Here is a 25,799-nt window from a genome sequence, read left to right as displayed (position 1 = left end):
GGCCCAAACTAAATTGGTGGACACATTTATCACACTAACCTCTTGAATACAATGGTAGGAAAGGCTTTTCTTTAGTGAGGCGTCTGATGTCAGGTGGTAGTGATGATGATGCTACTCACAGTAGCCAGGTTTGGCTCAGTACGTTATAAGTGAAACTAATTCTTTGCAACAGCTACACAAGTGCAGGTGTCCGCAGAATGTACTAACTGCTGTAGGTTATAGAGCTCAACCAGCGGGAGAGTGTTAACTTTGAGCTTGTTGTTGCTTTGCATCTCAGTGATTTCATGATGTACCTGGTTCCACATTAAAACGGTTCCTTTTGTTTACTCTTTATGACCTGAAACCTCTATCTAAATGCCTGAAAGAGCATTGCAACCGCTTCACCAGCATATTTAGATGTTAAGGCAATGTTACCACTTCCAAATTGTACTTGTCACACCTTCAATTTTGCTTCAAATACTTTTACATTTAAAAGCAGAGAGGTGAAAAGCTGGTTGGGGCCCCGGAGCTTCGTGTTCTATTCTGAGCGATACTTATGAGCATCTACCATGAAGGCCAAACCACACAGCCACTTTCTATCACCAAGTTCAATGACATGTCTTCTCTTCATTTCTATTATGTTTTTGATTTGTTCCTTCATTGTAAAAGAGAGTGAGCCCATTTGCGCTATTTATCAGCTATTTGCCATCAAACCTTACTATGGTAAACCAAAGCAGATCTCTGACTCACTCAATAGCTCATTGAACTGGTGGCTGTTTATGATGACATTTCTGGTGAAAATAACAGTTTTCATTACATTGTTTATCAATGACTGTTAGATATAAAAGCTATTGTGTTGCATTCATCTGTGATCTGAAAGGGACCACCCAGAAGTACATGTTAATCTATAACTTTGTTTTATATTCATTCACAAAAGAAATTTAAGTGTTGTCATGAGAATATTTTTGCATCAATGAATTGTATTTTGTTTGTGTTTATGAATTGTATAATGGGATAATCAAACTGTAATTATGATGGTACCCCTGTGTGATGTATAGGATGTAAGCCGCACTGCATTCCTATGTCACAAAGACTTAGCCTACATTACAATTAAGGTGACTAGGAATTTAACATGCTTTGCACTTTAAAGCTAAAATGAGAAACCAAACATGGTTAACTCGCACTTGAACGTCGGGGTAAAACGTTTTATGGCTCTATATGGTCTACAAAACCTGACCTCAAACCTCAGTGACTTACATTTACGACAGTTTTCTCACTCTGTCTTCTTGCAAAAATTACAAAAAAAGCCGAACAGGATTTTTTCAGTGAAGGCCACCACAGCTGGACCACACTGAAGATCTGACTGTAACCATTAGCTTTATTCCTCAAACATAAAAATGCAGAAAGGTACTCCTGTCCTGCAAACTGTGAGAAGATACACATCTCTTTTCCATGTGTCCCAGTGAACCAGAACTAAGTCAAAATCAGCCAGAAACTATTTGAATGCCACTAACATTACCGGACAGCAGCAAATCCCTCATAAATGGAGTTACCCCGATCAAAACCTGTTCTCAATATATTGTTTGCAGCACTGGAGTGAGACGAAAGGGAGAAGCGTAACGATGAAGGAGAGCCTCTGGGGTTTTTATTGTGTTCCAGACACTGTAGCTGGAGTGAGAAAGCGGGGAGGGGGGACAAAGGGATGAAAGAAAGACCAGGGAGAGGTGAAAAAAGACAAATGTACAACAGATGAAGATAAAGTGATATAGTAGGTGGAAAAACGTTTGCAGAAAGATTTATAATCAGTATGGACAAATGTCTCATTAAGGATGTCTCCTTGGGTGAAATTATGTAATTGATCCACTATTGGCTGCTCCTAAAACAGAATCATATCATAGGCTATATATGTCAGTATGAACGCAGATCATCATCATTGTTATTGGCACGTGTGCCTTTCCTTAATAAATCTTTTTGTTCTCCACTCTGAAAGCAGAGCTGGCAGGTCTGTAAACGGTTGGTTAGATATTAAAGACATTTATGGAAACCAATCCAATCCTGAGCGTCTGTTTCAATTTTCTGAGTGTAATTGAAGCTGAGCCATAAAACTGTAAAGGAATGGTGTTTATTCACTCAACTCCACAAAAGACTGATGTGTGTGGTTAAAGGGAATTTAAAATGAGGGACTGTCATTTATCAGGCCAAGTGTTTACTATCCAGTGATATAATGAAGACTGGCACAGTAATCTATCCAGTCAGGCAGACAGATGGGAGAAAGGCCCTTTTCTTCAGCTCATTTGCATGAAAGCTCCGGAGCTGTCAGATTCTCTCGCTGCCACAATGCGCCGTCAAGCTGCAAATAAACCGCACCGAGGACTATTTTGGTCTCCCTGCTCAGGTTTCCTCCTGCACGGACTTCAAAGTGAGTTCCTGTAACCTGGAATTACTGCAGCTGAGAGACAGCAGAGCAGAAGCAGATGAACTAATTTCCTCGTCCTTACACTCCGAGGCCCTGGTTAGTCAGTGCAGGGAGCTGGTGTGTAGTGTGGTATGCGCCGCGCGGCTGGTTCACATTAACTGTGTCCACGAGCCCGTGAAAGTCGCAAGTCTTCCCTCCTCTGCGCACGATCCCTCACAGAGTCCCCGTGGGTGAATAGTTTGCCAGACTGAGGAAAACACACACGCACACGCATCCCGCACTGAGAAGATGTGTGTGTGTGTGTTTGGGGGCGGGTGGAGGGTGGGGGCAGGCATAAATAGAGCGCTCCTCTCCTCTGCGTGGAGCGTGCGCCCTTGGCTGAGACACGGAGCCCTCGGATCTCTCTCGTTTGTTTGTATTAATGATGATAGATCATATTTTTTACATTATTACAAGTATTTCTCATGCAACAAAATGGACAAACCATCAAATGGAACCGAGCAACATTTCTTTCTCCAGACGTGGAGCATTAATTCTGGGATTAACAACTGATCTTATTTGTTTGGCTGCACCCTGGAGCGCTCAGTCCTCTGTCAGAGAGGGGCCTCAGGTGTCCCGGAGGATGCTCAAGCTTCAATAGTTTTTTTTTCTTTTCCAACATTACTCCTGGGAGGCCGGTGGAGAAAACATCCTGACTTCACACGGACAGTTTTGCGCATTGCGTAATTGGCACAGAAATGCGCTTGTTCCTCAGATAAGCGCCACATAATGTTGGGACTCGTCTCTCCTGGAAGGCGTTCGTCGCACCGTGTAATGTGTTGTAAAGGCAGAAGAAACAAGGATGAGAGTGTCTAGTATGCGTGGGGAGAAGGGTCCACATCCGTTTCTGGTGGTGCTCTGTGGGCTGTTTTTGGCTGTGACGCGGAACGGAGCAGGTGAGGAGGAACATCATCATTCTCTCTTTACTGCTGATGCTCTTTCTCCCCATCAGTTGTGCCGTTGTCCCTAAACTCGGCTTCTTGTTTTCCAGTTGTGGTTCTATGCATGAAACCATTAGAATTGTACTGTATGTGTTTCTTTTTGCTAAATAAAAGTGAAACAATGGTCACACTTGGTGCAGATAGATTTTATAGTGGAGCTGCCTTGCATCTTTCCATTAGACCCACATGTAACCTGAGAGTCAGCATGATATCCAATGGAGACAGGGCAGGATTCTGTCACAGCAGCAGCACAAGGGGCGGGTTGATTAAACATTCATGATAAACTCAATGAATTGGACTTTGGTTTTATCCTTGATTGTTGACCTTTCTGTCACCAGATACAAAAGCACTGATCTAAATATTCCTTTCATTTAATTTCCATCTCCCTCTGTGTCAGTTTCCAGATGCGTGGACCACGCCTGTAGTCCATCCATAGGGAACCTGGCCAGCGGCAGGACCCTCACCACCCTCTCCAGCTGCTGTGGGAACAGCTCCCTTCAATGCTCAGCTTGCCCCCATCCTTCCATGACCCCTCACCTCTGCCCCGAGGACGTTCACCCACCTTCTCACATGACCGACGACCCTTTCTCCAACCCGGAGACCTGGTGGGCATCAGGTGCGAGGAACACTGTGCAGGAGCAGCAGGACGAGATCCAGTTGGATCTGGAAACACAGTTCTGTCTGTCCCATGTGGTGTTGGTGTTCAGGTCGCCCCGGCCCGCTGCCATGGCCATTGAACGTTCAGCCGACTTTGGAAGGACCTGGGAGGCTCTTAAATTATTTGCAAACAATTGCAGCACAGAGTTTGGTCTGGCTGATGATTTTAGTCAGCCAGGCTCTTTGTGTACATCTCGTTACACCAGTCCCACACCCTGCAGTGGTGGTGAGGTGAGAGAATGCGCGTAAAGATGATGTATTTCTTTTAGCTGATGCAAAATGTTTGATGCAGTCTACTTTTCATTTCCAGGTAATATTACGGACATTAGACCCGAGCGGTGCTAAAAGACTGGACCCTTACAGTTCAGAGGCTCTTGCCCGCCTCACCCTCACCAACCTCCGCATCAGACTGCTCAAAGCTCAGACCTGCTCTGCACCTCTGAACCAGCCGACAGGACGCGCAACCCCCACGGCCTCAGCACTGACATCCACTACAGAAAACTCAGCCTTAGCACCGTATGCCATTTACACATTACTGGCCAAAGGGACCTGCCTGTGCCACGGACATGCTGAGTATTGTGTACCACACAACAGCAGCCAAGACACTAGTCAGGACAGTAATGTGGTGAGTAGCTTTTTCTGTGTGAGTAAATTAATGTCAAAGTAAAAGAACAGACATGGATAAAGAGGTGTGAGGACGTTCCAGGAATAAAAAATTGTTAGAGTGCTTTAAATTGCTCGATTAACTCTTTAACAACACCCGCCTGGATCTGCTTTACAGCCTTCTCTAGGCAGCAGGTGCATGCATGTAACATTCACTAATGTAGGTGAAGTAACTGAGCAGGCCCAGATGTGTCTTCCAGGTGTCTGGTAGGTGCCTGTGTACTCATCACACGGCGGGGGATCACTGTGAGAAGTGTGCCCCACTCTACAATGATCGTCCCTGGAGGCCCGCCAACGGCAGCAGCGGGGAGCCGAACCCGTGCCAGAGTACGTGACTGCACAACTATTAGATCAGTGGGTAGTCCTGTTGCTGACAGAATAACTAGAGAAGAAAATTTTAGGTGTGGAGGGAGTATCAGGGAAAATGTGGGTAGGTCTTATTAAGTTAACTCTTTATAACCGTTTTGACAGGATTCATTTTGGTTGTTTTTAATATTGTTCATCAGATGTTGACAAGCTATAAAATGCTGATTTTTAAATCAGACTAAAGCAGTGAGCCCTGCAGGAGAGTACCCGAGTCTACCAGGGCATAAAAACAGACTAACACTTGATATATAGTTTTTTTAAGTAATCAATAAGGAGAGGGGCATAGAATCATGTATCCAATCAGAGCTAACAGGTAACATTAGACCCCTCATCCTGCAGCATCACTGGTAAGGAAGAAACCTGAACAGGGTTCAGATGAGCCTGAGACTCAGCCATTAATGATGTAATACATGGTTGCATTATGGAATAGGATACACTCGGTAGGAACTTTTACTTTTAATACTTTAAGAGCAAGTAATTACTTATACTCAAGTAGAAAAGTTAATATTGTACTTTTACTTTGGTAAAATGTTTAAACTCCTTCTCCACCACTGCTGGTTATCACTTCTTGCTGGTTTTTCAACTGCGTTCTGTTGAACAACACAAAAACTTAACATAGGCCTATGAATTGTTTCATTCATGTTACCAGCTGACTCTCCTGATGTCCTCACTCTCTCTCTCTCCTCTCTCCCACATCTCTGTGACGCCAGAGTGCGAGTGCCACGCTCACGCAGACAGCTGTCACTTCTCTCAGCGGGCGTGGCTGTCATCCGGTGGCACCAGCGGTGGGGTTTGTGATGACTGCCGGCACGACACGGTTGGGCGTAGGTGCCAGCGCTGTCGCCATGGCTACCACCGTCATCCCTTCCTGCCCCTCCATTCCCCCCACGCCTGCACACGTAAGAGACACACAGAATAAAAGGTCACTCATTGATTCTCTGGAGTGGTGGATGTGCTATAACCAGTTATCAAAGCCACCTTAAGGAGGTTGAATGATGCCACCAGGCATCACCAGATTAATCTGTGATCTCTGTCCAATATTCTTCTTGATCTAAGAAAACGAAGTGTGTAAATTAAAGAGAACCAGTAATGTCTTGTGGCTCCATCTGCTGGTTTTTTAACAGCAAAACCAAATGTTCCATCGGCATACAGACCTACAGTATATCTGTGCTTCTCAGGCTGCAGGTGTGATCCACAGGGCTCTCTGTCTCCTCGGCCTGGAGAAGAGGGACCCTGGTGCCACCCTCGGAGTGGACAGTGCCACTGTAAATCAGGTGTAGGGGGCACAAGCTGCAGCTACTGCCTGCCTGGCTACTGGGGTTTTGGAGATAAGGGCTGTGAACCCTGTGCCTGCCCTCTCAGCTGCAATCCCACCACTGGGCAGTGTCTCGACAGGTAGCTGTACATTTAATCTGTGGCCGTAGGTTTCACCAAACAGTAAGGAAAGTCAATTTAACAGTATAATTACGGCAGATGATGTGATTGTGTTATATGCTCTGTTTGAATGCTGCAGCTACACAAATAATCAGGTGTTCAATGTGCCTGTTGGAGGTAAAATCCCTGATCTGGATCATATGTTGCTAATTGAAGAAGAAGTACAATGGTCGAAGGAGCTCGCAGTCTCTGCTCTGCATTATACAGGTGAGGGATGGAGCAGCTTACTTTGAAATAATGCTTGTTCACAACAAACATTGTAAGGATTAAAACTGTGGAACGACTGTTTCACACTTGAAATCAGATCATATTTTAATGCCTCTACACAGGAAAGTGCAACTGCAAGGAGAGGAAACTAAGAAGTGGGTCTGACCTCTGTAGGACTAAACACGACTACGGTAAGAGATAAACAGCTCTACCTATTTTTATAATCTGTACATTGAATTAAGTTTATAAAATACGGTCTCAATGTTTGCTGTATGCTTCCATCTGTTTGACAGTGATCAAGGCCAGCGTGCTCTCTGCTCATGACAAGGGCAGCCACGCAGAGGTCCAGGTCAAAGTTCGCAAGGTCCTTCGATCAGGGAAGGTGGCACTGAACTTGGGAACCATCAGCCTCTATCCTCTGTCCTGGACCAGCCGCGGCTGCACCTGTCCGATTCTAAACCCAGGTAAGACTCAGGGATCAGTGCTACATGAGGCGCAGAGTTACTGTTCAGTTAATGCACCAAATGAAGTAAGAGGCTAAACAGATGTACTGGTATGTGGTTTCAACATTAAAAGATTAATAATTAAAACCAATCGAACACAGGAAGAAATTGAGTTTTGTGAACCACCAGTCGATTTTACATTGAGACCAATATACTGGTAATAAATGAATTATCTACCTTTATTAATTAAAACAATAGTAAGACGCTGCCGTGTAAACAACATTTTCTGAGGACTTTAACTCAAATAACGTCATACATGAATAAGCATAAATCAAATCAAGACGTGGAGTGTTCTGACTTTAGTAGCATAATGTAGACGTGTATGTCTTAATAACAATATACAGTTGGAAAAAAACAGTAACTGATCTCTTTGGAAAATTTTGACCTTGACCCTAAACATAAAAGTAAACTTACTACAGAATGAACTCAAACAAGAAAATCCCCCTTTTGAACTGGGCTCAGTTACAGCCCACAGCTCAGAGGGGTTCCCAGTGGAGTGGTCCAAAATTCATCCTGACATTCTGCCAGACTGATCCAAAGTTCCCAAAACCACTTGTGTGAGGTTATTGATGCCAAAATATGTCAAACCAGTTATATAATCCAAGGGTTCACTTACACTTTTCCCCAGCACAAGGGATGCTACGTGGGTTTGCTCAGTTAAGACATTACAAACACATCACACCGATTTGTCTTTGTGACTTTGATTGAGATCAGATTATGCAATTAATTACTGCACAAAAGCAGGTCTTTGCAAAGGGTTCACACACTTTTTCTTGTCACTGTAACATCCCTTTGGAGTTTTCACAGCATTTTGACATCGACATACAGTTGTTGGTGCTTGACAACACATGCCCTGGGTAGTAGTAGGACGTAATATTGATGCGAGTCATAATCAGACTATTATCTGTAACATGGAACCAGGAATGTGAATAGAATATTCTATTAGCAACGCATGTAAACATCATAATGGAAATCATTTCTTATTCAGAATAAGATCAGTAGTCAGAATATTGCTGTCCATGTGGAGTCAGTGCATAACATCTAACATTTCTAGGTATGGAGTACCTGCTCGCAGGCCCAGAAGAAGCTGGAACAGGCCGTTTGCTGGTCACCATGCAAAGTGTCGTGGCCCCCTGGACACCTCGACTGGGTCTACTCATATCAGAGGGCCTGAGGAATGGATGTCCATGAGCTCTATGATCTGTAAAGGCAGGACACACTCCAGAGAACTGCACAATTCATAAGTCAGTGGACAATTCAGAAAAGGGACTGAAAATATCACTGGACAACATCAACAATGGCAAATTATCCAAGAGGTGAACTCACGGTCAATCCAGAAGAGCAGTACTCACTCTGTGTGAGTGTCACATAAAATAAAGCCATTAATTAATGCTTGAAAATCAGATTTGATAAACTGTCTGTTAATGTGATGAACCTAAAATTAAAGGTCTTACCCAGATACAAGATTGTTTATACACAAACAGCAAACTATTTCTATTTGCTTCTATTTTAGATCCTCTTACAACTTTGTCAAACCGAGTCTTTCAAATCGATTCAATCGTTTGATCCTTTTACTGAGAGAAAGAAGAAACTGTACAGAACACTATGGTAATCATTAAGCTACACAAAAATATGTATCATGTTTTTGTATCAATAAATGTCAAACCGTTTCTTAAAAATTATGCTCTGTAACTTTTGGTATAAATAATGAATACAATAGTTTGGAATCGAAACCTATAGCTGAATACTGAGGGATAATGTTGAAATGCTATGAAACTATACCCAACACATAAACAATATAAGTGAAGGCTATAATTTACCACAGTGGGTGCGGTCTTATTATATACAATCAATGATTATACATAAACGCTTGTAGGTAATTTTGGCTCAGACAATGAGAAAGTTGAAATCCTTGACATAAAATATAGATGTGCTTTGTCTTTAGAAGGACAAAAACAAAATGGAGGTAGGAATTGTTTGACGATCATTTTTAATTTGGACGTGTTTTATAAATACCATGAAGTCCTTTAAGGCCTGAGTGACACTGAATGGTGACCACAGCATTCAAAGTGGAGACTCTGGACAGTGGTGAGACAAGGAAAAGATTTATGCAGCAACAGTTGAACACAACAAACCACTATGGTCTAGGCCAGATACAGCGTTTGTTAACAGAAATGACAAACATCGCTCACGCGGCAATAGATGCAGATGTAGATCTTGACAAAACTTCTGTGTCTATATAAGTATAATGTTCACTGCACAGAAGCTGGAACAGTAGCCTTGTTTCCGTATAGATCATCTGTGTTTTGGTCTCTCAAGTGATGGAAAGCAAAAGTTTTCAAATGTTTAACTAAAAACTATCTTAATTTGAGGTAAATTCTTAAAAAAAAACATCAACATTGCTCAAATAGATCTACTGCTCAGATTAACAGGTGATAAATCAGTGCTAATAGATAATCCTGACAAACATAATGAATAACTCTTGATTAACATGAGAAAACACAGCAAATCAAACACATGTATCTATTGCATATAAAGGTGAGTCTTTGAGCTAGGGTCTCTGCAGCAAATAGCTTGGCCCGCAGACATTAAATGATGCCATCCAATGATTGAGTTCTCAGCAAATAAAAGCAGCCTATACTTTTGTACATATGCTATGGTTTTTCTGCACACACAAAGTCCTTCTCTGATGGCCTTTGTAAAAACTGCCTTCGGGTGTTAGAGCTGTGTCGGTCATAGCCTTCTCCTTAGGCTGAAACAGGTGAACAGACCAATCACGGCTCCTCGTGGAGAGTCATTTATGCTGGGCAGTGCTTGCACACAGAGCTGTGAATGACGAATGATTGACCTTAGCTGGCAGTCTGGATGTCTGTAGGTGACACGCTGTCAGCTGAGGGATCTGAAGTGGATGGTGTAGCGTCAGTTTCAGGGGACAAGGAGGAGCCCTCGGTCTGGGCAGCAGAGGCTGGGCCGGTGTCAGACTCTGCTTGGGTGGAACTCTCTTTATCTTCCTCCTGAGGATAGAGCTCAGGGTACCTCTGCATGCATTCTTGCATGTTGCGGAAGTTGTCGATGCACTCGGAGCCCTTCACCTCTTCCGTACTGTAGTGGAAGCAGGAGAACGCCTCTTTGAACTGAGAGCCGCATGGTCCGCTGGCCATGCCGCCCAAGCACGGGCAGTTCCAGTTGATGTCTCCACTCGGCAGGATCAAGCCTGAAGAAACAGGAAACCGCACAATGACAAGTCAACAGGATGAGTTAAGGAAAAGGTTGTGATGAATATTTTGTGGGGCCGTTAAGATTCCACAGTTCATATCTGTTCTTTTATTGTATCTTTTTATTTATTTACTTATTTTTAAGACCACAATTTCTTGGTTATTAGTCAAACTGAAAAAGCATAGCTTTTACTGCAGGTGATATTACTCAGTCACTATTGGACCAAAATAGCTGTAAAACAATAAAATAAGTTTAAAGTTTAATATTTAGGAAGTATACAGCTCTCCTTAACTTTAAACAGAATAAGAATTCCTAGATTCACATGTTTATTGTAATTTTTTTAAATGGAATTACATTTGTAAGGTAATGACAGCGGTCGCAGTTGGTTTGGGGTGTCATGTTTCCATCTTACTGACATTGTGGACATCTACATGAGTTTCTTCTCAGTTTAAGATTTGTTAAATCCCAGTCAAAGACCAAAACCTGCAATGTGCGATAATGTTTAATATTGTGATGACAATATGATGTGCGATAAATACACATAAACAGTCCCTGGCTACGGACTCAGAGATCACAGACAGCTCCACAGCCGAGAGAAGGCTCACAACCCAGCCTCAGTGCCACTACGTCCAGGGCAAACACCAGGGAGCCATGCACAGCTAAACTAAGTCCAATCAAAGTGTTGATTTAGAGTCTTTTCATACATGTTTGGACCATGAAAAGATATTTCTTTACAGTTTCTAGCGGCTCTGTCAGTAATTTAATGCTCCTCTAGGTGTCTCTATCATTTGCGCACTACGTGTGCACTGCGCCATCTGAGTCAAACCAAAATTAGCACGACACCATCTCCTCCAGCTCCACATACATTTGCTAAGTTTACAAATTCTGTTATTCCCCCAATTGAATTAACACGTGTCCAGTGTTTGAGTGTTTGAGTGTGTGTGTGTGTGAGAGAGGGGAAAGGAGCAAACGGGACGTGATTTGAGATGCTGATCATCATGTGATGATCTGTGTTGATATTGTGGCGACAAACAAATCAACATTCATAGTGTGAAAGGTCAGAGACATCAGCTGAGAGAGACACACACACAAACACAGAGAGAGAGAGAGAGTGAGAGAAGCCGCATCTGTGTGTGTGTGTGTGTTGTTACTTTCCCTCAGGTTCTGGGATCATAAATAACCTATTCTTTTATATAATCAACTGCTCATAGAGATGAATCTGACTCAGGACAAACGTGATCACTGGAAGTTTCCACGGTAGAGTTTAGTCTGGAGGAGGCGGGGCGAGGTTTGAAGCCTCAAATCTTTTTAAGATTCACCTTTCTCTCTATTCTCTTCTTATTCTCTTCTTCCAAAAATTATTCACTGACAGAAAATCATTCAGTGATCAGAGTGTCTTTAATTTATCATTTAGGGCAGCAGGTCTCAACCTGATTGGCCAAATATATTGACACGCAGAGTGTGAACGTGTGGTGCATGGATCATCATTTAACACAGTTACAGTCGAGTGCTCAAGAGCTTCACAGGTTTGGTTACACTATTCATGACATTTGTAGTCATTAAGAATAGAGTATATCACCAGACCATGTCTGTGAGGGGTCACTGACAGTCTGTTCCAGTCTCTCTTACAATAACTAAATGACAAACCTTGCTCCTCATACGGATCGTTGGGATCATCTGCAATCAGCTCAGCATTGCTGGGCGCCTCATGGTCTTCCTTGGTCACAAAGATGATGCGATCTTTACCTTGAATAAGAAAAATATGGATTAACACAAATGACTGAGTAAGAAAACCTGGTCCTGGATGATACGGTGATATAATCTAATGATGCAGGATTATGTTTTTCCGTTTACACTCAAATAAACACGGTGCCGTTGTGGTGTTTGGCTGACAGTGACCCCTAGGGGCGCTCTCTGTCAGTGGCTTTGACGTAACCTGCTCCACGGTCTGACATCTCAGTGACGGTGTGTAGCACTAACTGCTAACCCTTTGACGGCTTTCCCCGTTTGTCACTTAGCCTATGTGTCGAATCACTGCAGTGATTATAGCGGAAGCACCAGAATGGAAATAATAGATATGAATATGCAGCCCTACTGCTGCTGGAGGCTGAGCTTCCCTCGCCTCGAGCACAGTTAGCTAACCTTCCGCGAGTTACCGCTGTTTCTGGAGTTAGCCAGCTAGCATGGCGGCTAACTCGGTGACATTGCTCAGCTACGAGCTGAAAATGAATGAAAGAGGACGCGACATTACCTTCCTGCCTGCAGTACGACATGTCTGCCGGTGCTTCTGTCCGTCGAGCCTCGTCCTCAGCGCTGAAAGGTCACCAGTGTGCGAGGAATTACACAAACACAGCGACGATTTCATTTGACAAACCACCCGGCGTCTAGCGAGCCCGTTACCCCTCTGACCTGCCCACATGTGGGCGCACAGTCATGACGTCACCAGGCCCCATTTAAAAAATAAATGTGAAAACAATAAAATGTTGTAAATATGTATACAAAAAAATAAACATAAATTTACTATAAATAATTCAATTAAATAGATGAATTAATTCAACAGTAACCTGAGTACAATTTTATATATTTAAGAATTAAATAAAGCAATACAATACTATTAAGTGCTACTGCATATATTAAGTATAAAATACAAATGAAAACAAATAAATGTATATGTATAAAAGCTAATTTTCATATTGAATTCATAATTTCGCATTTCATAATAATTATTGAATAATTCATAGTTTACTTTCCATTACTTACTGTGGAAAGGAGGACTATAACCACTATACAATACACCACTTCAAACAAACTCGCAGTTTCCTGTCTAACAAAGGCTCAAGAAGACATCTTCTGCAGGAGAGTCACTGCTGCTTTATTTGTGTGCATGACAAAGTAGCATTGATAATGTACTTTATTTATGTGTGTGAACACACATCCCACAGTCTAAGATATACAAGGCTTCAGATTTTCAAGAAGTGAAGAGCTCAGATAGAAAATTGAATTTGGGACAAAACGGTACTAAAGTCACCCAATTAAATATCCAATCAATGCACTCCCTCAAAACTTGTTATAATTTTTGGTGAGTGTCATAACATACCAATAATTAATGTATTAAATAAGTGGAATGCAAAAAGTGAATGTAATGTGCTGGTAATGTGTATTAAGCTATCAGCTTGAATAGTAAAATCTTTCATAAATGTCTTTTTTCTCAGTTACACAGAAGTATATGGTTTGTGGTTGTTGACTATATCAAAGCTTGTTGCTGCATGTTGTGTTCTTCTACTGTCGTTCATTGTCAGAACTACTTTAAACAGTCACTTCGATATAAAATATTCTTGATTGTACCCAAAAATAATATCTTGTAGTCTTTTCAGGTCATGCTATGACAAAGAACAAGGAGACACTAGAAATCAAAACACAATTTCCACATGATATGGAAAAAAAATCCTGTTTTTTTTTAATAACTCAATTATGTCTGTTACATAAAGTAAAAACCAAAACGAAACCCCTTTTTCCGTCCCTATCAAACCCACCCTCATCCCGACAGTTTCGGCAGTATTGTGCAGCGACTCAGTCTGGGAATAAAAGAGCATGACGACAGACGAAACACTTTCCTTTGAGGACCCAGACACAGGACAAACACTGTGCCCCACATAAGACCAGAGTGAATATGAACACAGTCCATCATTTGAAATATCAAAATAAAGATAAATGAGAACCAGCAACAGTTTGTCGGAAATTACCAGAAACCTTATGAGGAGTACATACTTTATTTATACTTAGGGCCCTAGAAACCTCAAACTTGATTGAACGTGGCATGGCTTTCTTTCAGCTCCCCCCTGAAACGTCCAGGCACAGTGCTTTCAGCTTGAAATAAGCACTAACATGTTGTCGTTGAGTGTTGACTGAACATGCTGTAGATGCCTGAGGTAGTCGTAGACAGCACCTCACACCTGTGTGCTTTCAGGCATTATTCAGCTGATAAGAAAGTCAGTGGGGATTTAGGCAGCCTGCAGAGAGGTGGGTGACTGTTCTTGGAATAAATTGAAGAGACACATCACTATGCTCAACACTGGGAGTAACCCACACAGTTATCAAGAAGTCTGGTGGTACACAAAGGTGGCAGAAATGAATTACCTATCCCAGCAGCAAAATTGACTGATTGTGCCAATTGCAAACTGCAAACAATGCATAATAAAAAAAACGATGAGAGGGGGTGGATGCTTTGTGTCTGGTGTGTGTCACAAGGTTGGTATTCTCTAGAATAGCAGTGCGCCCATGCTGCCCACTTCGCTCTGCTCCTTCACAAAGATCTCAAAGTACTGGTAGATGATGGTCACAGCCAAGAGGATTCCTGTACCCGAACCGATGGCACCCAGGAAATCTGCCATGACAGACAGCCCACCTATACAGAGACCACCAAAGGCAGCAGCTGTGGGGATGTACCTGCAAATAAATAAAACAAAACTATTATAAACAAATATTTTCAAAGACTTGTTAGGTTGCGAATAGCGAACATAAAGAAACATCAGCTGCCATTTTCTTAGGTTGCTTTCTACCTGTTAAGCTCATGCACCATAGAGGTCTCTCTGTGTCCTCTCATCACCATCTGCTGCTCCTTCAGCTGCTTGGCCACCTGAGATGCACACAATCATATCAGTGAACAGTTGTGCACAAACACGAACAAAAAAAACAAAACACAATCACACACTTACATCTTTGGCAGAGGATCCTGAGACCTCAATCCAGGTCTTGGAGAAGAAAGCACAGGAGCCCAGCATGAAGACGATGTAGATGACAGCATGAACTGGGTCGTCCAAAACGGAACCAAATGACTCCGGAGGAGAAAGGTAGTAACAGAGACCACCCACTGGGTAGGCCCGAGCTGGTCCTCCACTCGTGGTGTCCTTACAAAAAAAAAAAGATTTTGTTGGTGAGATTGTGCAAATCCATAACTTACAGGGGAACCAGAGTCTGAATCTGATTGCAACACTGAGACACCTTGATACAATCTTTTGGTCCTTAAACATGATGCAAGGACTGAGACCTGCTTAAATACTTACAGACCAGGTTCCCAGGAGGTTGACCAGGAAGTTGCCACTGAAACGCGTTGAGAGCATCTGAGAAATTACGTAGAGATTAGAGACCAGGGCAGACTGCAGGATGATGGGGATGTTGGAGGTGTAGAACAGTTTGATCGGGTAAGTGTTATATTGGCCACGGTAGCGTGCAGACTTGATGGGCAGGTCCACTCTGAAGCCCTGGTGAGGAAACACAGTCAAACAAATGTTTAGCCACAGAGCAGCTACAAAGCACCAAAAGACCTAATTATCACTCAGAATGTATGTTTAGCTACAATCCAATCAAAGTTTAAGGTAAAAAATAAAACCAGATAAGAAACTGGAGTGCTTTTAGTTAGCGCTTGCATCTCACCTGGAAGTATATGACCACTGCAAACACAAAGACAGTGGCGATGAGGTTCATGAGGTTGGGCAGGTTTTGTCTGTAGAAGGCTTCTCTCAGAGCACGGACCTTGTCCGTCCGAGTGGCCAGCAGATGGAAGAGAGCAATAATGGCTCCCTCAAACTCAGTGCCTAGATAAACCAGAGGAGTCACAGGGTTAGTCATTATGACACATTTTAAGACCTTTATCTAATTTCTTGTCAATACATTCCCAGTTCCCAGTGCCCTTACCTCTGCCAGTGTTGACGGTGGTGGGACTGAAGGCCTTCCACACGATCGTCTCACAGATGTTGGTGGCAATGAAGAGAGAGATACCTGATCCCAGACCATAGCCCTTTTGGAGAAGCTCGTCCAGCAGCAAGACGATCAGACCTGCAACGAAGAGCTACAGAAACAGGCACAATGTTTGTACTGAGACAGGACATGTAAACATGTAGTTGTAATGTACAAGTTAATACACTTCTAGACAGTGTTTGATAAACCGGCTTTTCCTTTAAGTTGTAAAACCTACATTCAATTTATAAAATGCATAAACCATGAATTTTTGTAATCAAGTCTCACTTTGTCTGCTTGGTGCAGAAAAGAAGCTGGATGTATGAAATTGAATGAAGAATTTTTTGCAGGTAAAAAGCATTAATTAATTTATGGATAAGTGGATTCATTTGGTTTTTGTTTGTTTATTTGCAAATCTTGGCAGATAAGCTTAACACTGATTGTGCCATTTTTTTCAGACACAGCAAATGTCTTAACTTAAGTAAGAGAGCAGCAGCAGGATTTTTTTATTAACCTGGATGATGATGAGTAAGCATATCCCAGCACCCATCTCTGAGGGGTCTCCATACATGCCAGTCATAACGTACACAATGGCCTGTCCAATGGTGATGATCATTCCAAACACTGTAAAAAGACAGAAAAATGATTTGCATTGGCATCATTAGAGGCATAGCTGCTGCAAAAACCAATGTTCCTGACAAATATAAACAGTGCTGTGAGAGTGCAGGCTTCAAAGCATCTTCAATGCTTCAAAGAAATGTGACACGTTCTAAAAACAGCAGCTGTAATGAGTAATAAAACCTACATTTCTGAGCTCCATTAAAGAGGGCTCTGTCCTTGGGAGTGTCACCAACTTCAATGATCTTGGCACCAGCCAGCAGCTGCATGATGAGGCCCGACGTGACAATGGGTGAGATACCCAGCTCCATCAGAGTACCTGTAAGACAACATGGACTGCACTTAAAAACATTATCAGACTCATTTAGAATAAAAATAGCACTAGCACCAAATACAATGGCAGAAGGCCTACAACTGTTGACCTTTGACTAATCACATGTGGTGATGAGATTAGGTAACAGCTGATAACAGCAATGACATTCCAATGAGTTCTCCTTAATGGAGCTGCACCAGACATTCAAGAGCTTTCATGAATAAAGAGTGACATTCAATTTGACAAAATTCAATCACCTCTGTTGGAAGCCAGGATTACTCTCATCCAGTAGAAAGGATCTGCTGAGTCTGATGACATGATGCCAAACAGTGGAATCTGAATGAACAAGAAGAAGAAATATAAAAACAATGTTCGCTGTCACCAATAACAGAACGAGTAGTTTGGTTGTGATTGAACTTTGTGATCATGAGATACCAACCTGGCAGCACACCAGAAAGATGAATAGCGTGATAGCGGTCCATAGTACTTTTTCTCTAAACTGAATCTAAAAGTGATGAAAAAAAGAGCAAATATCAATGCAATTCATGCTTGTATAGAGCATTAACAATATCACTTCAATAAACGACGACAGATCAACACATACCTTTCTTTCTGGTTTCTGAATTTCTGGCAGGACCGCACAGAAGGGCTTGATGACCTCCAAAAATTTAACTGCAGAAAGAGATTACAAGATTACTACAAAGCCATGGTAACACTGCCGTTACATTACACTTTAGGGTCAGCACCTGTCGTCATCAACACTGGTGTTATTTTGAATGTTTGGTCCTGTTAAACAAGGTTAGCTTAGACGCTACGTCATCACTCGCCAGCAGTCAAACATCTGCCAGCTGAACATGGCAACTGGACAAAGCAGCAACGAGCACCGCGTTTCTCTGTGAATACGGGGAAGTATCAACACGTTAAGTTGAGCAAGGTAGAGAGAAACTAGTCTCCAGTGTGTTGTCATGTTTGCAGATTTGCTGCTGAATGTTTGGTGTCCATCAGCTGTGTCAACCACAGACTGGTTACCACCAATCTGACTTTAACACTACATGATTTAACGGTAGACTCTGAATGTAACTCAGGATCAATCGACTCGTTACTGCAAATCCAAATAAACATAGTGATTAAAAGCGAGACCAACTGAGTTTCAATTTTTCTTCACTGCAAGTTCCCCTGTATGAAGAGTTCCAGCAGCTGATTGGCGTTAGCCTGATGCTAACTAGCATTCAATCACACAACGCTTGAGCAATGACTTTAAAACAGGAACATCATTAAAGAACTTAACCAAAACGCTTGGAATCAGATCTGCGTGTGAAACAAACCTCAGAAGCGTCGCTAAATCACAGCGCGACCACATTTGAATACAGTATCAACTTCCGTTATTAGCTAGCTCAACTTGCCACCTAACCCAAGGTTAGCTAAGTAGCTTCCCGGCGAGCGCTGTGTCCGATACCGCTGCAGATAAAACAATGCAAAACAGACCGCAGGTATTTCAGACCACCGCCAACACAAGTGCACAAGAGAACACGGTCACTTACTCCCCATGGTGTCCTGAGTCCGACGCCTGGCGTGTGAGCGGGAGCAGTGTGAGTGCTGAGTGGGTCAGTGTGGCTCCATCCAGCCGCTCCGTGGGGAAAGAGAGAGCAGCAGAGACACGTCACCAGACAAGCCGCTAACACACGTCACTTCTCTGCTGCACACACGCACGTCACACCGCACACTGCGGGCCGCACACAGCCCTGTTTATTTACACACTCCTCCCAGGGTGGTGTTTACATCCCACCGACCCGAGAACATACATGTTAAATTAATAACGTTTATAATCTCATCGCTGCAACCCACACTCCTCCCGTCCTCCAGAGGGCGCCCCAGCCCGAACTAACCCGGAGTTCTGACACTCCTCCATTAGATCCCTCCCCCTGAGTAACCTGTAGATACCTGTTTATATACAGTCTGTGTACATACCTGTTTATATACAGTCTGTGTAGATACCTGTTTATATACAGTCTGTGTAGATACCTGTTTATATACAGTCTGTGTAGATACCTCTTTATATACAGTCTGTGTAGATACCTCTTTATATACAGTCTGTGTACATACCTGTTTATATACAGTCTGTGTAGATACCTCTTTATATACAGTCTGTGTACATACCTGTTTATATACAGTCTGTGTAGATACCTCTTTATATACAGTCTGTGTACATACCTGTTTATATACAGTCTGTGTAGATACCTCTTTATATACAGTCTGTGTACATACCTGTTTATATACAGTCTGTGTACATACCTGTTTATATACAGTCTGTGTAGATACTTATTTATATACAGTCTGTGTAGATACCTCTTTATATACAGTCTGTGTACATACCTGTTTATATACAGTCTGTGTAGATACTTATTTATATACAGTCTGTGTAGATACCTCTGTATATACAGTCTGTGTAGATACCGGCCTGTGTAAAAAGATATGGATACCTACTGGATTAACATAGACTATATAATAACAACAACAACAACAATAATGATGATAGTAATAACAATAACTATAGTAATAATATTAATAACAACAATTATAGTAATAATCATAATAACAATAACCAGCTATAAGCCCCACATCCTAATCAGTACATAGCTTTTAAACAAATCAAACAAGCATTTTAAATTGCTATTATACATATCATTAAAAGACCTCCCCTGACAGATAATTGATTACTTTTCCTCTTAATTTTGCATTAAAGCTTCTGACACAGCCTCATTTTTTGCAACTCTTAATTACAATCTGTATTGTGTAACAATTCACAGACATCGAATCTGTATTATCTGAACATTTTGGTAAGATGTTTCACAAAGTAAAAGGGCAACAACAAAAAAACAAGTAGGAATGTAACCAAGTCCAATCTGAAATGCACTCGGTCCCTGCCCTCATCATGACCCAAGCAGGAGCTGCTGTCTTTCTGACATCCTAAAGGCATGAATTCCTCAGTCAGTCCTCCTGATTGTCTCAACGTAAATCTACTGTGTTGGTTGATTCTGAATACACATCTACTGCATATCTGTCCACCTTATCCCTTAGTGTTTTTGAGGGGGAGCTATATCGAATAAGGACATCTAATGAGGGCACGTATGGAACAATTTTATAACTGTTTTAGAATAAAATCTTGTCTCCATATTCACCACTAGAGTTCAGTGTTGTACCGGTGTATTTAGCCATGCTTGTGTGTGTGTGTGTGTGTGTGTGTGTGTGTGTGTGTGTGTGTGGTCCAAGTATTACTTGTTTACACAGTCTCATTATTGGGATTTGTCTTCCTGATGGGATAAAATGTGAGTCTGCACATTTTAAGGTTTAGGTTTGTGTACATCTCCCGGAAAGCAATGTCAGTTAGTGATGTGGCTTTTAGTGGTGTGATGTTAACTGGAATTCAATTTAAATTATGTAGATGTATTGACGAGAGGCTGAATCAAAGTGTGTCTGTATAATGAGGAGATTTCATTCCGTCCTTATAGCTGTCACATTCTGCATATTGAGTGGTAGTGAGCACGTATGACTGCACAGTGCTGGTGAGTGGTGGCACACTTACTGTAATCACTGATTCAGAATAATGAAATAACGTAACAATGAGTGGAGCTTTCAGAGTCTGAGAGTCTAAACTCTTTGGACCTATCATCTACCACTTGATTTGTTTTTCAGGACACACACACACACACACACACACACGCACACACACACACACACACACACACACACACACACACACACACACATAGAGGTAAAGGAGGATGGTGGAGAGCCAGCTCATCTACCCTCAGATAAAGAGATAATTGTTCGTGTGGTTACATAATGACTACAGCACTGTGAGCTAACACAGAGGTGAACAAGCAAATACCACACAGCTCCCCTCCAGTCTTTGCTTTCCAACACACTTTAAATTTATATTCACCATCTGATGCAAGGATTTTAATTGTGAAACAGAAGTTAAAAAGTCAAAAAATCCCACTCATGTTTAGTGAAAACAGAAATTAGAAAATCAAGAAATCAAATTACTTTAATAATGAGAAAAATGTAATTAGGATTTAATACTACATGTGCAATCCGTCCCTGGGCACCAGACCATGCAAATAATCTGTGACATTTCACAAACAAAGGAAAACACAAGCAAATAAAACATGAATGCAGATCTCATTTGTGTGATAAGTGTTTTCCTGGCAGTGAGAGTGCACCTGTGTATCCATGTGGAGGACAGCATATCCGTCTGCAACCTTCAATTATGTAAACACACCAACGTTATCTGATACATGGAACCCCAGGCCATGGGAAAAAAACCTGGGTTACGCTGTTTAAATTTGCATTGGCTAAAAAAAGTCTAAGCCTAAGGCATCCTGAATTATTGAATCTATACCCAGGAAGCAGCATTAAATCCTTTATTTTCCTATTATTATATTAGAATAATTTACTAAATCTAAAAAAAAATTAAGTTTAAGTTAAATAATGCCATATGAACCCTCTTGACATAAGGGCCCAAGCTTATGACTAAGGTCGATCACCAGGTGAAAATTTATGATGGCTGCTTTTTTATTAAAATGGCAGAACTGATAACAGAAAAAGATTAAGTTGATAATCGAATAAAAAGACATCTCAGTGTTATTCTACTAATGTGATCTACTGATCACTGCTGATTATTATATCTCATTAAAGCAAATGAAATTTAACTTGATGCATTTATGGCAAATAGAAACCATCTAGTTTGTTCTGTTGCACGCAGCGTTATGACTGTTTACATGATGAACAAGTAACTTTAATATTTTTATCTTACAAATGTAGAAGAAAACTGTTAAAAAAAACAGAATGAGCCTTTTTGTGAGGCATGATCCATAAAACTTGGTGCGGATCTGAATCAGGGGGCAGATCCAGGTTTGTTCGTTTTTTTCTCACATTTTTCTTGATATCTCATGGATCTTAATGAAAGTGAAAAAAATCTGTCATTTTTTTAATTAAACTGATATCTATAAGTGTGTAAAATTTGGTGCAGCTTGATTGAATTTAAGTGGACTGTTGGCCATTGGTGGAGGTTTGTGCTCTTCTCAAGTAATTCATTATTTTTCTTTGATAAAAGAGAATTCTAAAAACATTCATCACAATCCATCATTTACCAGAGCGAAGTCTTTAAGATGCATGTTTTGTTTGATCAGAATACAAACAAGAAAGATTTAAAATGTAATCTATTCATACAAGTCCAAGAAAAGTAGTAAAAGTTGTTGTAGTAAAAATCTAGAGCCATCAAATGTTTTAATTACTTAACCGAATTATCAACTACTGAATTTCTCATCAGTTTAGCCAATTCATTTTGCTCGAACCAAAGAGATGACCAGATAGACAGTATTCAGTACTGTGTCAGTGAGTTGTTATCCTATTCCCAATGTAAAGCAACAGCACCCCCTCTTTAATCACACTCTTTGATTTAAGCACAGAGGAAAAACTCCCTCTCCATGTATTAACTTACGCTCTCTGTCCCACATACTGCTGCTGCCACAAAGTACATCATATATCATTATATCCATTATGTTCTCACTTTATTTCCGAAAAAGACATAAAAAGAATTGGCAGGCACGCACACCTTCCTGCTCTTAACCTCCACATGACCACACACATCTGCCTCCACGTATGACTGTCGTGCAGACTGAGAGAGACATGCAGTCTGCCTGTGGTGTGGGCAGATTATATTTGAACAGGAACACACACAGTGATAATGTCAGCACACTGTCAGTTGGTTAATATGCATCTGTTCCAGAAGAATCTTTCCGTCCTCATTTTTAGAGATGAGCAATTGTAAAAAGTGAAGTGGTGCTGCGTGGCCTGTCCGTGAGTTGCATCAGTCTGTGGGCAGTTTTATCAGCAGATAGTTTCATGTCACAGCAACAGCATGTTAATGCTTCATCCACACCTATCCATAAAGTTTTTCTCTGGCTTGTTGTGGCCTGATTTTTTTTTCCTCAGTGGACAGTGACACACGTCGCATCTGCGTTCTGAGGGTTACATCTGTCCTGAGCTGTTCACCAGAGCACCAACACACATCATACCCACATGTTTACACAAATACTATTTATGTACATAAAGTGCTTATATAAACCCACCCCTGAGGACAGAGACGAGTCCATAAGAAGGTAAAGGACATATCAGGGGGTGAAGAGAATCCCAGGACAGTTGAAGTGTTGGTGGTGTATTAGATTTCCCTTTCATAACAAGTTCCTCATCAGAACACCATGTCTGGCACATGTCTGTCACTGAAACCACATCAGACGCAGGACAGCAGAGGCTCTGTTTGGCAGACACAGCCACTTGTGACTAAAAAGTGTTACACAGTGGTTTTTATGTATTCACAGTATTTGTCTATTTTACAGCGTAAAGCCCAAACCGCTGTAATCCCACAGCTAATCCAATCGAACAGGAGGACTCGTAACAGGAGTCACAGTAACACCCAGAGACTGATTTGAGGGGGCACGAAGTCTTCCTTCATTTGACCTTCATGGATGAGTTTGAATAAAGAGCATGTTCAGTGTTAATCTGTGCTTCAGAGGCTTCATTATAGTAATTAAGTGGTCAGCGTAAACGAGTTTGACAGAGTGGACCGGCTGGAGGACGACTGGAGCCTCAGGCCAGCTCGAGGCCGATCCCCAGCAGAGAGCGTCACTGCCACCGTTATGCAACAATGATTACATCTTGGCTCCTTTTTTGCTTTTCCTTTCCTGCTTTTACTGTCCATTTCTCTGCCCACCGCACCCCCACACACTGTGTGGTCATTTGACGCTCTTATAAACAGTTTGGTTGTCTCTGCCTAAGCAACTATAGTATTAACATACGTAGTAGAATGAAAAACTGGTCAGTGCATGTCCTCGCATGATAGATAATCATTGGTTCAATCATGGTGTAATATTTGTTATGGTTATTTCATAAATCTTTACATTCTATAGACCTTTTTATATATTGATGTTTATAGTTCATTTGCAAAGTTCATCCTCTACCTTCATTTTTAACATCTTGGACAGAATAACCTTAACTCATGGTTCACTGTATTTTATGATAGAATATATCTGACAGGGATAATTTAATTCAAACTCAGCTGTCACTGAATAATATGGATTTATCAGCAGTTTATATTTTCCTACTGTAGCTACGTCTCCTCATCACAACGTCTCCTCATCACAACGTCCTCTTTTCACACACACACACACACACACACACACACACACACACACACACACACACACACACACACACACACACACACACACACACACACACACACAAACAACTGTCTGCAAAGAGCTTGTCACCATCATGTAAGCTCAATTTAGCACCTATCGAAATAGGCTTGGCCATGTTCCTGATTCACACAACATTTGCTTTATGTCTTTATGTTGGTGCTAATCTACCACAATTTTGCATTAATGATGTGTACAACATATTTCCATGTCTATTTTGACACTTATACTGTAATTAAATAGATATTTTCTTACCGTATATAATTTAATAAAAACAGAGGCATGTGATGTATTTTGGTCTGATGAACACAACTGCAAAATGCAGCAGGATTTTCAGAAATAATACACAAAAAAGGTTTTAATGCTATTTGGGTTCACCTTAAATTAAAGCTCACTGATTGGCCCCCTATAAATAGTGAAAAGTGGATAGCGCTAGCATACCTTCCCTGGCCACAACTTCACTGGCTGGTTTCAATTCCCATTCTGTTTTCACAGCCAGAGGCGACAGCAGCATCCACTGCATGCTTGCACGCTACAATGTGTGACGGACAATGGAGCAATTCTCAGATGGCAGGGAGAGGACGCAGAGAGACATGATGCTGGGGATCACATGTGGGACCCATCAGAGAGTTAGCCTTTCATACCACACACACTAGTTGTGTTCACGAACCAATGACCCCCAAAGAAAAAAGGATTATCTGTGTGTTATTCTAGGCTGTGTGTTGTGCGTGTGTATGACAGAGAGAGAGAGTTTATGCAAGAGGAATTAAGCTCAAAATGATTTCCTATCTATCAGGATTTATTTTGCAAACAATCACATGGTGAGAAAATGAAAAATACTCCAAAGGACATGTGTAGGATATGAGACACATACAACTGCACAAACACACATAAACTCACTAACACTCAACAAAAAATGGAGACAACTTAACTGGCTTTCATCAGTGTAATTCCACACATCTTAAGTAATCTTCAGTCTGCAGCAGATAATGAGTGAAGTGCTGAGGAAACAAGGAGATGAAAAGTAGTAAACGTGAGAGGACAAACATAGGAAATACATTTTTACACCAGGCATTACATTAAACTACAGTCAGTACGGGATGACTTGTGCACTGTAAGGTAATGTGTTTATTGTGTCTCAGGTGTGTGCACCAGTGAATTTCCTTACGCCAGCATGTATAACGTACTGTACAGAGACTGAATGAATGTTGATGGGATGTTGGAGCAGCTCTGATGAGCGAGCTGAGCTGTGAAAGGGTGTATTATTGTTACTGATGAACGGGTGTGTGGATGTAGTGGCGCAAAAAGCTTTGACACTATTTCATTCCCGGCGAAGGCTGCTGTTGCCATAGTGATTTTAACCTACGTTATGCAACTGCTCCACTTGCAGTGGCGACCTTCACAAAGCATGGGCTTCCAGGTTTCACATGCACACACTTGTCACTTAGT

At 41.6% G+C, this 25,799-nt stretch overlaps 3 protein-coding genes across 3 annotated transcripts; 1 reads left to right on the top strand and 2 right to left on the bottom strand.

The window, feature by feature from the left end:
- Window positions 1-2,744: 2,744 nt before the first annotated feature.
- Window positions 2,745-9,038, top strand: LOC109629063 (netrin-4). The gene is made up of 10 exons (XM_020086543.2): window positions 2,745-3,330; window positions 3,773-4,263; window positions 4,343-4,657; window positions 4,896-5,022; window positions 5,772-5,960; window positions 6,240-6,456; window positions 6,575-6,702; window positions 6,825-6,893; window positions 6,996-7,166; window positions 8,260-9,038. Exons 1-10 carry the CDS (start codon window positions 3,237-3,239, stop codon window positions 8,394-8,396), a joined length of 1,938 nt encoding a protein of 645 aa, XP_019942102.2. The 5' UTR covers window positions 2,745-3,236; the 3' UTR covers window positions 8,397-9,038.
- Window positions 9,039-9,178: 140 nt separating this feature from the next.
- On the bottom strand, window positions 9,179-12,852 carry chchd4a (coiled-coil-helix-coiled-coil-helix domain containing 4a). The gene is made up of 3 exons (XM_069511607.1): window positions 12,673-12,852; window positions 12,069-12,167; window positions 9,179-10,419 (listed from the first exon to the last, which is right to left on the bottom strand). Exons 1-3 carry the CDS (start codon window positions 12,692-12,694, stop codon window positions 10,055-10,057), a joined length of 486 nt encoding a protein of 161 aa, XP_069367708.1. The 5' UTR covers window positions 12,695-12,852; the 3' UTR covers window positions 9,179-10,054.
- A 1,001-nt stretch (window positions 12,853-13,853) lies between these two features.
- LOC109629235 (protein transport protein Sec61 subunit alpha-like 1) lies at window positions 13,854-18,937 on the bottom strand. Its single transcript, XM_020086837.2, has 12 exons — window positions 18,630-18,937; window positions 17,693-17,760; window positions 17,528-17,593; window positions 17,346-17,424; window positions 16,963-17,094; window positions 16,672-16,781; window positions 16,116-16,269; window positions 15,855-16,015; window positions 15,485-15,682; window positions 15,137-15,328; window positions 14,981-15,057; window positions 13,854-14,867 (listed from the first exon to the last, which is right to left on the bottom strand). The coding sequence occupies exons 1-12, from the start codon at window positions 18,634-18,636 to the stop codon at window positions 14,681-14,683; spliced, it is 1,431 nt and encodes a 476-aa protein (XP_019942396.1). The 5' UTR covers window positions 18,637-18,937; the 3' UTR covers window positions 13,854-14,680.
- Window positions 18,938-25,799: the final 6,862 nt, after the last annotated feature.

Source organism: Paralichthys olivaceus, chromosome 2 (genome assembly GCF_024713975.1).
Source record: "Paralichthys olivaceus isolate ysfri-2021 chromosome 2, ASM2471397v2, whole genome shotgun sequence".
Taxonomy (NCBI): domain Eukaryota; kingdom Metazoa; phylum Chordata; class Actinopteri; order Pleuronectiformes; family Paralichthyidae; genus Paralichthys; species Paralichthys olivaceus.
The sequence above is the reverse complement of the archived record's forward strand: the minus strand, read 5'-3'. Positions and strand labels throughout refer to the sequence as shown.